General features: G+C 38.3%; 2 protein-coding genes across 2 annotated transcripts in view; one reads left to right on the top strand and one right to left on the bottom strand.

Annotated features, from left to right (window-relative positions):
* LOC146477743 (uncharacterized) overlaps positions 1-13382 on the top strand; it is a 34138-nt gene that overhangs the window by 3743 nt on the left and 17013 nt on the right. The window contains exons 2-10 of the mRNA XM_085113090.1: positions 5712-5778; positions 6177-6228; positions 7206-8436; positions 8874-8966; positions 9169-9432; positions 10178-10435; positions 11598-11690; positions 11995-12087; positions 12484-12579. Coding sequence (XP_084969216.1) covers positions 6211-6228; positions 7206-8436; positions 8874-8966; positions 9169-9432; positions 10178-10435; positions 11598-11690; positions 11995-12087; positions 12484-12579 — 2146 coding nt within the window. The 5' untranslated portion in view covers positions 5712-5778; positions 6177-6210. The remainder of the gene's footprint in view (positions 1-5711; positions 5779-6176; positions 6229-7205; positions 8437-8873; positions 8967-9168; positions 9433-10177; positions 10436-11597; positions 11691-11994; positions 12088-12483; positions 12580-13382) is intronic.
* LOC146477744 (uncharacterized) lies at positions 84-2821 on the bottom strand. Its single transcript, XM_085113091.1, has 4 exons — positions 2427-2821; positions 2158-2357; positions 1008-1137; positions 84-296 (listed from the first exon to the last, which is right to left on the bottom strand). Exons 1-4 carry the CDS (start codon positions 2706-2708, stop codon positions 84-86), a joined length of 825 nt encoding a protein of 274 aa, XP_084969217.1. The 5' UTR covers positions 2709-2821.

Genomic DNA, 13382 nt, shown 5'->3' with positions numbered 1-13382 from the left:
GTATCACACATTTCAGGGTACGAACATCATGGTCACGACTAAAAGATGTGCTTATGGTACTTGTAAAAATGATTCCCGATATCCTAAATCCTGGGAAAGGAACCCAAACGGTGATCTGGTAAAGTTTTTCCATTTTCCTGGCGCAGTTCGACAAAAGGAGAGAAGGCAAAAGTGGACAAATGCATGCCATCGCGGTGACTCGTTCGTGTGTACGAAGGATAGTTATATTTGTAGCCTTCACTTTGTTGGTGGAAATGGTCCAACACTGGAGGATCCTGACCCAATATCTGCTGTTGCTAGCAAAGAAACGGTAAGTTAATCTACTTATAATTTTACGGCTTGATTTGTCGTTTAAAATTATTACTCTATACCGTGCATAGGTGAATGATGATCACGTACATCCGTAAAATTTTTGCCCACACTAGCTAGGCGGTTCAAGTTCCGGTTAAGAAATATTTGTTCCATTTCTTTATTTAAGACTTTGAAACTCGAACAGTTCCAGATTTACAATGTCAAAGCAGACGAATATGAACGACTTTAAGGCCATGAATGTTGCGGAACTTAAAAAGTATTTGCAGGAACATGGAGTTTCAGTGAGCGAGTATTTGAAATCTTCTCTGGTACAAATCGCCTCTGCAGTTGAAAAAATGGTTTTGCCAATGGATCCCAACTTCGAAAAAGATCAAACAAATGATGCAGATAATTTAATAATTCATGATATGCAAATTCCAAACCCATTTTCCCTGAAGACCGTGAACAACTTCAACTCGTCGCCGCCCTTTGGGTTGTACGATATTTTTAACCACTTGGTTTACTACTCCACTGATTACGACAAGCAAGGACTAGCCACTTACAAGTCATTTGACGATTATCGCTTATTCAATGATGGTTATGTGGAATCCTTGCTTACTGCTCAGTTAAATCAAGAGGGTGTTCATGTATATGTAGCCAAAGTGCGACCATTCAGGTGCAAACATTTAACAAAATATGTTTAGTGTATTACTAACTTGCGTGCTAGATTCTCTTCGTAGTTTTTCATCAGTCTGTGTGTTGCGGTTGATGTGAGTCGCGATCGGTTCAGGATCCGGAAACTCGTCGGTTCCCTCCTCGAATTCATGAATGCCTTCGTCATCAGGCCTCTCTCCTCCGCAGAGGTTCGTTGGGGTATTTTGTGTATCCGCTGAACGAAGTGAGTGCAGGCGCAAAAGCTGAGAGGGTTGACTTGGCGGTGAACCTCTGCCAGAAGCGTGTCGTTTTCTTGTACATCGTTAGATTTCTCGGTCATCTCTCTCTAGCATTTACTTTGTCTCTACAGTTTGCGGTCGTTAATTTTAAGGTGAGATTTCACAATTTCTAGAAAAAAGCAAAATCGTTTGTATTCGAAGCCCCCCTTGAAACCCGTGGAGAGTGGACTTAGTACATTTCGCTTCGTGAAAGTCAACAATAGTCACGAACAAATAATTGCTTTTTCTGGGCTTGAAAGGCCTTTTAGCCTTTTATAACCTTATTTTAAAAGACAGTTGTTTCATCACAGTAAATAACAAGCTTCCCGTGAGAACTAAATGCTAATTAAATCACCGAAAGATGATTATAACTTCTTCTGATTAAACTTGTTTACAAGATAAAAATATCAAGTTTGGTCGTTTCGGAGTATAGAAAAAAATACGCTTTGATTAAAACATTAAGCTTACTTGCTCTAGTCTCTTTTAAGACTGAATTGACAGTTTTTGTTTGGTCTCAGCTGGCAGACGTTTCCTCAATAAATCATTTCTTTGCATGCACTCTTTTATCTCCACACGATCGCCGCTCGTGTAACTTGAATTTCATTCTTGTAGTGATGATTCAAGGCATCAGAGCAAAATAAAAGCGTTTTCTAAACAGTCATCATGAGAGGAACAAACTTTCCCCGATTTCTAAGCATGTAGGTAAGTTTTCGTGAGTAAATCTCCCACATCGCGCAACATGACAATTTCACAAACACCCGCTATTTTCATGACATAAGTACGCACACCACCCTAGTTACAAAATGACTCCCCCGGATCGCAGCCATATTGGGCGTGGTTTCTGGCAGAGGCTCCCGCCGTCGCCTTCCACGGAATTTTACGCCTGCACTCACTTTTCTCAGCGGAGCCTCTGCGGAGGAGAGAGTCATCAGGCTGTGCTGTATTCACAACTGGCTCTAACGACAGATCAAAAAGGGCCCCGGCAGCTGAATGTTCCGATTTTGATTTTCCAGAATGGCGATGAAGCGTCAAAAGGGTTTTAGCCACTGATCGCTCAAGACAAATTTTCTTGCCTCTCTCTCTCTTTGTCTCTCGTACACCGGATGCTTTTCGTTTACGATTGAGTCGCGACACCTATGTACAGTAAAAAATAATAATTCAAACGACAAATCGTGCTGTAAAATTATAAGTAGATTAACTTACCATTTCTTTACTAGCAACAGCAGATATTGGGTCAGGATCCTCCAGCGTTGGACCATTTCCACCAACAAAGTGAAGGCTACAAATATAACTATCCTTCGTACAAACGAACGAGTCACCGCGATGGCATGCATTTGTCCACTTTTGCCTTCTCTCATTTTGGCGAACTGCGCCAGGAAAATGGAAAAACTTTACCAGATCACTGTTTGGGTTCCTTTCCCAGGATTTAGGATATCGGGAATCATTTTTACAAGTACCATAAGCACATCTTTTAGTCGTGACCATGATGTTCGTACACTGAAATGTGTGATACGCGTGTGTTCAAATGTCCGAACTTTCGCGGTTTGTTTACATCAGAAGTCACGTGACACTACACGTGAAATCTAGCGCTGAAAAGGTGAATTCTTTTGGTCGCTTTTTTAACCTTTTAACCGAGATGGTTTTTTAAACTTTTTAACTTCGTCGCAATTTTTTATAGTTAAATTACTCAACAAATCTCTCCTTCTAAATAATAATAATAATAATACTTTTATGATAATAATACTTTTACTTGTAAATATCAATTTTGCTTGGAATATTTTAATAAAGGGATCATTTAATTAAAAAAAATAATAATTATAATAATTCTCGGTTTTCAATGTCACGCCATTGAAAAAAAAAATCGAAACCATTCCATGAATGAAGTCAAGAAATTGACATGTTATAGATGATAAATAAATAAGGTATCTGTCCAAGCGTCAGGTCTGTGCAGTATTCCGTACTCGAGTTATTTGACAAAATGTTCCACATAAATTTATAGAGCTTAGCATGGAGACGCCATGTTTGTGTCCCTCTGAGGGGCACAAACATGGCGGCCGGAAATAGGGAAAAACATCTGGAGTTCACTTTTGCCAGAAAAGAGGTTTGTTTGCCCTTGTGAATTTTCGAATGTTAAGATTAATATTTCTCCTCAAACTTAAATTGTTTAGAATGCTGAAAATCACCCGAAGAGTCATTTTTAAGATACGGAAAAGCTCTGTCACGGCCGTCCTCCTGATGTCACGCACGATGGAAACTCGGAAAATGAAACTGTTCTATTTTCAAAAGGAAGCATGACATTGAGCTAAGAAATTGTGAACAGACATATTTTTAGATAATCTTTCCTTGAATGAAGGTAAAAATTTTGTAGGCCTCCCAGTTTTGAATTCTAGAATTTGGTGACGTCACATGAAAACCAAGAATAGTAAGTCTGATTTTTAATAATGGTGGAATTAAATTTATAAAATGGAACAGAGGCCTTTATGATCCTCATGACATGTCCCTTGTCTAATGACTGTGTTCATCGCCAGTCAACATGAGGTGCTGAACAAACAAGAGTAAAAAAAACAATGCCCCCTCCTAAAAAAACCCAGTCTTTCAGTATCCCCTCCCCCATGTCAGCATGGAGACCTGTGCAACCTCAGCTTCAACCTCCACTGCATTCTCTTCACCTGTATCAAACTCCAGCTATCAATAGTACAGGGCTTGCCCAAGCAATCTCAAGAGTATTCAGCAATTCCTTTCCCACATTACTGTCATCACTTCAGCCTACTCTTCAAGGGCAGTTTGGCAGGAATGTAAACATACAAGCATCTACAATGTCACTGTTCCGGTTAAGATTTGAGCTACATGGAACTCTACCAAAACATAGAATTAACTTAAGTAATGACAACAGACATATTGGCATAAATAAGGGGGAAACACCGCTTGGCGATTGCGTGACAGGCGACTTCTATAATTTGCATGGCCACTAAATTTTAAGGCCTCACTTCTCTGGCACTTCCAGCTGCACCTAAGCCAACAACAACAAAACACAACAATGAGCTGCAACAGCAGCACAGCTAGGCCAGCAGCGCCACTCCAAGAAGAGTATTGGCAGGTCCCAAAACTAGAATAACTGAAATGACCTCTGATGCCTCACCTATCTCACCAGCGCTGCTGGGTCGGACTGGAATATTGGCAGGTCAATACAATTAAAACATGGTAAAATATACTAGAGAACTTAGCTTGGGATAGTCGCTATGCAGACTTAACCGAAGCGCAACCAACAATTGGTGTCCCCAGTTTATTAATGACATGGCCTCCAAAGGGAGGGAGGGAGGGAGGGAAAAAATTTACACAGCTTAACAGCGAGCAAACAATTGCATAAGAAATGTGAGTTAAAACCTTTTACGCAGCATTTTATACCTAGACAGTGTTCAATGCCTGAGCCAATTGCCAGGCTTGTACTATGTACAAGCTAGACCTTACGTCATAATAAATGAGACATGAATGGGGTATTTAGAAGATTTAACCATTTAGAAAGGACGAAATAACTAGTATCCAAACAGAATTGCAACATACTAATATAGAACTAAAGATAAATGCCTAGACAAAGAATACAATGGTACATTACAGTACCAAGTACTGAGAATAAAGTACAATACAAGTAATGCCCCACAGGGCGAAAAGCGTCACGTTCCATTAACTGCATTTTACAATTTTGTTGTAAAACTCTCATAAAAAAAATCAAACATTGCAGCATCTTAACACCAAATGTATTTTCCTCTAAAACATAATACAATTTATAACTTCTTCATCAACAGTTCTTACATGTACATGTAAAAAGTTGTTGTAAATACATGTTTGTCAGTTATGGACCTGTAATGATCCCAAGTGTTAGTAAATACTATCTTATTCGTAATTCATGATACATGTAGCTATATACTTTCTTGTAACACAAACCTCACAACACAAAAGGTGAGCAGGGATGAACTCACTCAACTGTCACCTGATATGTGTGTGAAAGATCATATATGTAGCTTTGACTAATTTGCATCAGGTTCTCAAATATTTTCTCTGTTATCCAACATTTAAGGCAAACGGAATGGTTGTTTTTCTTTTGAGAACTGACACCTTAAGAATATATCACTAGCATTAGATGGTCACACTTCAAAGAGATGGTAAAATAAATATTGATACTATGGTTATTTAATTTACTGAGACTTTGTGGAAGGTTTTCATGGGGTTTCCTAATAATGGCTGCTTCAAAAGGGAGATGGTCACTTGCAGGGGTGGTCATTACAAGAGATTTTAGTCATACCGGCCACTTCGGTGCTTTGACAAAATTGCTGAAATTTAGGTTTGAGACAAAAACACAAATAATGTTTATTACTAATGATGGATTTGATAAACCTCAACAGATCTTGCCGTCACGTCACTTTTGGCCACAACCTGCAGGTTGTACATCTAACTTATCTTTGTTTGTGTTTGTTCTACTCTTGATTTCAGTTTATCTGTCAGTTCAAGTGTTAAAGTGTTGGCTCAAGATGTGCAAATATTCTTGGAATATGATTTGGTAAGTTACAACATTGATACCAGTAATTTCCTGTATGGCTGATGGAGAAGTTTGAATTACAGTCAAAGGATTTTTGTCAGTGCATCTGTTATGAGGAAAGAAGAAACTAAGGGTACAGTAGTATGTTTTAAAACCTGTTGCTGTTTGACTGTACAATGTATTTGTTGCCACTATCTCTGTAATTTAGCGCATCTTGTGGGTGAGCAAATTAAACAGTTTAGTTATGCTCCTAGTAATAGTTCTCCCCATCTCCCTCTTTTTTTTGCTTCTGTCAATCAATTTTTATTTTTTTTAATTTGTTATTATGACTTTCAAAATTTTTTCTGTGCATAATTATAAATCTAAACTAAATTAAAATCACAGTTCCTACTAAATGTTTGAGTTTCTATTTTTTTTAGTTTCAGTAATCAACAAGATTAAAGGCTTCCTGTGATGTCAAGGCTATCAAAGGTATTATCTTTGGCTTTAAGGAGAAACTTGCTTGTCTATTATGATGAGCTGTGAGCTTAAATGCTTCTGGATGTGTCATTGAACTCTGGTGGTGTAAAGTAATAATATTATTACAACACACAACGTTTTGTCAATTGAAGATGACTTCCACTCAGGTTATTTTTATGACTCTCTCCCGCTCAGGTTGTCGAAACTTCAGTCAAAGTCACCCAAACAGTCCTTCTCAGGACTACATGTACACTCACTCAGATGATCATAATTTATGTACTTATGACAAATTTAAGTTGAATTCAGCTTGTCATAGAAACTAATTTGAATTTCATGTATAAACAACTTGGCTTGCTTTGTACTTTGAAGGAAATTTCATAAAAATGGACTTTGAATAGTAAGGATGTTTTTAATTGTCCGGTTTTGATGAACAGGACTTTTGACAGAATTACAGGGCAAGTGACAGGCTAGCTACATGTAGGTAAAGGTTGGCATAAGATTCCAGGGACTTAGCCTGCGACAAGTTTATGACTAATCTGTACGTGTAGTAGTAGCAGTACATTTAGAAACATTGAAAATCCTTAAGTTTGTTTTATTAACTTAAGTCTACACAGTAAGTCTTAATGTAAAACAAGATACCCCTATAACAATGAATGAAGGTGGAGTGCATCAATTTTAAGGGGATCAGTGGACTTGTTTGTTTTTCCATTCCAGTTAAGACATTCCAAAATTCCAGAAAAATTATGTTAATTGTTGCAACAGCAAGTCAATTAAGTTTTACTTCCTTGCTTCAAAGTCTGAGCAAGACACTGTTTTCTCAAAGCAGAAAATGGATATAGCTACAGTGTACGGTACATGTTGATAATAATTTGTCCATCATTCTTTGCTTATGATAAACCCTTTACCTTAACTAATTGTGCTGAGAAGGAAACACCCAGCTGCATGACAGCTCTTCAGTAAGTAATTTGTCTTAATATTTAATTTTTTAGGAGTCCTCCTTTCTCAACATAGCCTCTACATCACAGGAAAGTCATGAAGAAGAAGCTCCTTGTTTGTCCTCCAGAAGAATATTAAATGTGACCCTTCTAAGCAGTGAATGGAGGTCAACAAAAGGAGGCTTGTCAACTGTCAACAGAGAGCTTGCCATTCAGTTGGCAAAGTTCCCTGATGTGCAAGTCAGTGTCTATCTCCCTGAATGCAGTGAAGAGGATAAAAGAGTTGCTGCTGGTCACAATGTCCATCTCATTCAAGCACAAGAAGTGCCTGGTTATGAACCAATTGATTGGTTAGCTTCTGTTCCAAAGAATCATGTTATGGACTGTGTCATAGGCCATGGAGTTCATCTTGGTCGACAAGTACCACACATATTACGTCATCATCATCATTGTAAATGGATTCAGGTGGTACACACTGCTCCTGAAGAACTTGGAATGTACAAAAGTTATGACGAAGCCATCTCCAAAGGAGGAAAAAAGCACCAGGCAGAGGTGAAACTCTGTCAATTGGCTGATCAAGTTGTAGCAGTTGGACCCAAACTGGCTGAAGCTTTTGCAGGTTATCTCCGTTCATGTGGAAAAGATCAAGATGTTCTCAATCTCACCCCAGGCATTTTCACTGAGTTTTCTCATGTAAAGCAAGCCTCTGAAGAAAGAAGAACATTTTGTGTTTTGGTGTTTGGACGGGGCGATGGAGAAGACTTTAAGCTGAAGGGATATGACATTGCTGCTAAGGCAGTTGCTGAGTTGAAAGACATGCCCTGCAAGCTTGTGTTTGTTGGTGCACCAAGTGGAGAAGAGGAGAAAGTAGCAAAAATTTTACTCAAGAAGGGCATTGACCGTAATCAACTAACTGTACGTTGTTACAATGAAAGTAGAGAGCAGCTGGCTGAACTGTTTTGTGAGGTAGATCTTGCTATAATGCCGTCAAGAACGGAAGGGTTTGGTCTGGCTGCTCTTGAAGCTCTATCTGCTGGTCTTCCTGTGCTGGTAAGTGGTAACTCTGGTCTCGGAGAAGCTCTTAAGAATGTGCTCCATGGCTCAAACTGTGTAGTGGATTCAGACGATCCTAAGGAGTGGGCCAAGGCAATCAGGAGTGTCCGTCAGAAAAGAAGGGATTTACGACTTGCCGAAACTAAGTCTATTAGTGAAGAGTATGGAAAGATGTACAACTGGGAAGAGCAGTGCAGGTTACTTGTGCAAAGAATGATGAACATCACGTCAGGTGAAATTCCTTTTTTGATTTACTTGTGGGTGTGTGACTTGTAGTATAGAGCTGTTACTTATCCTTGTTTTATTTTATTTACTTATAAGAACAAATACCCCAGAAAATATGGGTTTGTGAAGGACAGGACATACATGTTAATTTCTATTCTCACCATGCTTTTAAATAATAATGATAATTATTGTGATAATGCAGTCCATACACTGATGTCTGATGGCTATGCAAGCTTTCTTATATTACTGCATGGTTAAATTGATTCGGTAAAGAATGTTAATCCATTGGTCTGCTGATTTAGGTCTGAGATGCTAATAAAGTCCAGTACATTTTGTGCCCCACTGTATATTATTTAGATGTTGTTGCTTCAAACACTGTGTATCTTTACACTCCTAAGATGCTATGTTAGCTAATTTTGCCTATTGCAATTTGCTCCTCTAAAGGTTTTTCTGGTGGAAGTCAGTCTTCAGTAGCAGGTTACAGTCAGCTTCCTTTCCCTGCAGCCTCTCAAACTCATCTGACAAGTGGAACACAAGGTAGACAGGAATTAGTTTTTTAATGACAACAATTGGCCAACATGTACATAAAACATTTGCAAAAACTGTGAGCTGCGTATGTCTAGCTTGTTGCCTTGTTAAATAATATATATTTAGATTTTTGAAACTTGTATACTCTATATAATTATAATTATAGGATTCTTGGAAATACACTTGTTATTCCTTTTATTGGTGGTTTTAGTTATGAGAGCTGGACAAATTTTTCGTGGTCTTGAGAAAATGCGATTTGATGCAGGCAAGATCATCGGCGAGACACAACTTCTAGAGGGGTTAAAGAAAATTGCTTCAGACAAAGGCTTCCAAATTTCTGGTAACCAAGGTTCAGGGAATTGCATGTTTTACGCATTGTCAGAACAACTGGACCTGGTGAAAGGAATCCAAATCTCTCATGAAGCATTGAGGAAGCATATAGTCCAATACCTCAAGGAGAACCCTACACTGGTAAGTTAGTATTTATGGTTATACAAATCCAGGAAAGCAATAAAATGGGAGAAATTGGAGTTTCTTTTTTGAGTATGCCAAAGTGGCTGCATGACTGAAAAATATACCTCTATCATGAATTCATCACAAAAAACACAATAATTATCACATTCAAATCCTAGCAGTATGCAGATGTTTGTCACTGCATGAATGTAGTTTAAAATAATGGTCTTAGCTCCCACAAGTCTCCTGACTAGCTGAGTTCTATAACATCCAAATGGAAGGTCAAAGGTTCAACTCTGTTAGGGGGGAGAATTCAGATTTTCTTTTTCCGAGTACAATATGCCTGTATCACTGACTTAAAAATACCTCTATCAAGATAAAACTTAAATCTTGCTTCATATCTTGCTGATCTCATTTTGCAAGAAAAGGCAGAAGTCAATTCTAAAATGGTTGCTTATATTTCTTGGACAGTTGGTACATTACTCAAGGGCTGATATCACGTGGATGCCTAAAGTCAAGCAAAGCTCTGAAATTGCATTGTATCCAATGCTTCAGTTATTCATTAAGAACTGAATACATAACTTATGGATTAATTAAATTATGGAACAGTTTACATGTTTTGGTGTTATTTGGTTTGTTGCGGATCAATGCACTGGTCAATTTAGTGAAAAGCTCTGCCCTGACCAGTTGGTCATTGGATGAAGTGGCACAATGTACATGTACTTTGACATTTTTTGTTAATTGTTATGTTCTTCTCTTGCAGCAAGATGGGACAGAACTGTTTAACTTTGTACATGGACATCAGTCTTGGCCTGATTACCTAAAAAACATGGCAGCAGATGGGACATGGGGTGACCACATCATTCTCCATGCTGCAGCAAATTGCTTTAAAACATGCATTCACGTGATCAGCAGTCTGTCACATGACTTAACTATCCACCCAGAACATGATGTTAGCAGCAGCAGCCAGCTTGTGTTGGGACACCTACATGAACATCACTATGTCAGCCTTCGACCCAAACCAGGTAGAGGAACTTAATATGCAAAACAATGCCAGCTAATCAGATTTGTCTACTTAACTATCACTTCAATATTTATTGAAGTTTATTCACCCGTTTAAAGGTGGGCAGATACTAGTTTTGATAGCAATCACATATTTGTGCAATATTGTATTGTAATATAACTTACATTTGGTGTTCCATTCAAAAGGCCTTTTCAAGAAAAGTAAAAATATAATAACTAATTAACAATAAATTAATGACAAAGGACCTGAACAGGAAATACATACTGAAAAGGCAAACAAAACTAAATCACTATTACAACAGCTATTTAGTTTTGTTTGTCTACTCAGTATGTATTTTCCGTTCTGTTCCTTTGTCATTGTCACGCCATAATTAGCTATATTTTTACTTTAATTTATAATTTCTTGTCACATTGTAATTGGTTGTTTGCTCTACATTTATTGTTATGTTGTAATAATTTATTAGCTTTATTGTACTATACTCTTTATTTATTTCACACCCACTTACGGGGTTTGTACTGAAGATAGATGAAGATGGATGAAGATTCATCCGAAATATATGTATTTTTTTTTTTTTCACCACTAATATAAATTACATTTCAAGCAACAAAAGAAAAATGTTGTTACTTTCATAAAAATCATTTCGCACTTGCTGAGTCTACAAAAATTTGTTAATTATCTATTATTATCATGGGACGGTCAGGTTATGAGATGGTAACTGTTGTCTCATTTTGATAACAGTCCCCCTATTTTTTTGATGAGAGAAACAAAGACAGAGCATCACAGGGGGAGTGCCTTAGAAGGGGTTCCAAACATTGAGAAACCGATGAACTGCAGCCTCATGCTACATGTATAATAATTATTGTCTCAAGTGTTTGGAACCCCTGATGAGGCATAAACTCCGAGATAGATGTAATTACAGCCTGTACATGTATGAGGGCCAGCTAGCTTAGGAGGATTGCACTTGAATGTCAGATTTTTGCAATTCACATGTTACATTTTCACAACTCACTGATGTCAAATTTCCCCAACTGCAACATCATATCAAATGAGTTCATGATGTTGGATTTCGGAAGTAACAACTCAGATCTCAGATTTTCACAACTTGAACTCCTCAGTTGCTATTTTGTGTATTTAATTTTTGCTTTTTGTAATTCTCTCTAAAGGTTTTTCTGGTGGAAGTCAGTCTTCAGTAGCAAGTTACAGTCAGCTTGCTCTCCCTGCAGCCTCTCAAACGCATTTGAGAACTGGAACAGAAGGTACGTGCATGTAGATGGGAACATTTTGAATACTCCCAACAACCATCAAATGGCATTTATGAGACATTTTAAAAGTCAGTTTTAAAATCAAATTCTTATTTAAATTGACCCTAAAAATCTGTTTACTGTGTGAATATAATTTTCTTTGTTATATAATTTTAATGCTATTGTGGGGATGGAAAAGCCCTTGGCATTCACAGGCTGTGATGTGAGGTACTTCAAGATCCACCCTTTTTATTTGTCTAGTGTCTTTTTTTCTTAGTATGACATACAAGTTTGCTCATTGCAATTTTTCCCTCTGAAGGTTTTTCAGGTGGAAGTCAGTCTTCAGTAGCAGGTTACAGTCAGCTTCCTTTCCCTGCAGCTTCTCAAACTCATCTGACAAGTGGAATTGAAGGTTGGTGAAAACATTTTCTATAATCCCAACACTGTCACATGGCATTTAGAATAGATTTTTAAGGGTCAATTCTCAGATAAAATAAATATTTATTTAAATTGACTTCATGCACTGTGTGAATGTAATTTTCTTTGCGATATGCTACATGTAAGTTAATTTAATGCTTTTGTCTGAGCCATTTTTCTGCTCTGCTAATGATCTAAATAGCCTGCCACAGGAGACACTTGTTTCAGTCCTTATTTCGGCTATGGGTGAATCAAGAGCTGGAAAAGGCTTCTGTGTCACATAAGCTATGATGCAAGGACTTCAGAACCCACCTTTCCATTTGTTCAGTGTCTTTTTTTATGAGAATAATGACATACAAGATTGCTTTTGTTGTAATTTTCTCCTCTGAAGGTTTTTCTGGTGGAAGTCCGTCTTCAACATCAGGTTACAGACAGCTTCCTTTCCCTACAGCCTCACAAACTGTACATTTAAGAAGTGGAACTGAAGGTGGGTAGGAACAATTGAAGGCCTTAGAGCATAACCGACCTATGTCGAATTTTAGCGCGGCTTTCGGTTTCGCACGGATTTGTCCGAATTTTGGCTCTCCCTGGTTTGGAAAACATTTCGCGGTTTTACAATCGTGGACAAAACTCCTTAAGAAAACCAAACACGAACAGAACAAAAACCACTTCCTTACTTCTCCCTCCCACCCCCTCCCCCTATGCAATGACAACCGAACACAGAGAGCCAAAAAACCACTCACTTACTGTTTCTCCCTTCATAATTCTACCACAGTTACTTCTCCCTCCCCCCCTCCCCCTTATGCAATGTTGATGTGGGAAGCGATGCTTGCCAGGAAACTGTTCGTGACCCAAAAGACAACACTGAGTCAGGGGGGGGGGGGGAGGGGGATTTGGTAGTTTGCTTTTCTACAAGTGAACGCGCTTGGAAGGCAAATTTTTTTATAGGTTTTGTCCACGTCAGACTCGTTTTCCAAATTATCGGTAGGCTAAAAGTTTCCACTGTCCACGAGCCGTGTTTAGTCGCACTAGTTGTTGTTGCTATAAGTAACGTTTGAGATGATATCATGATTTGCTTTTGCGGGTTGTAACAAGCCCAAAATAGATCAAGGCAGTCGGGATAAACAACTTGCGTATCGTACTGGCTAGTTGCTTTCGCTTTTGTTTGGTGAAGTTTGAAAACGCACGACATCTATGGATCTTTTGAAAAGTTACGAAATTGACGAATGCAGTTCACAGGAACTGGTGGAAATGTTGTCCAAAGAATCCCTCCTTGGTAGTGATGACTGT

This window comes from Pavona decussata, unplaced genomic scaffold (genome assembly GCF_977016875.1).
Source record: "Pavona decussata unplaced genomic scaffold, jaPavDecu1.1 SCAFFOLD_69, whole genome shotgun sequence".
NCBI classification, from domain to species: domain Eukaryota; kingdom Metazoa; phylum Cnidaria; class Anthozoa; order Scleractinia; family Agariciidae; genus Pavona; species Pavona decussata.
This window is presented reverse-complemented; position numbering and strand designations above follow the sequence as displayed.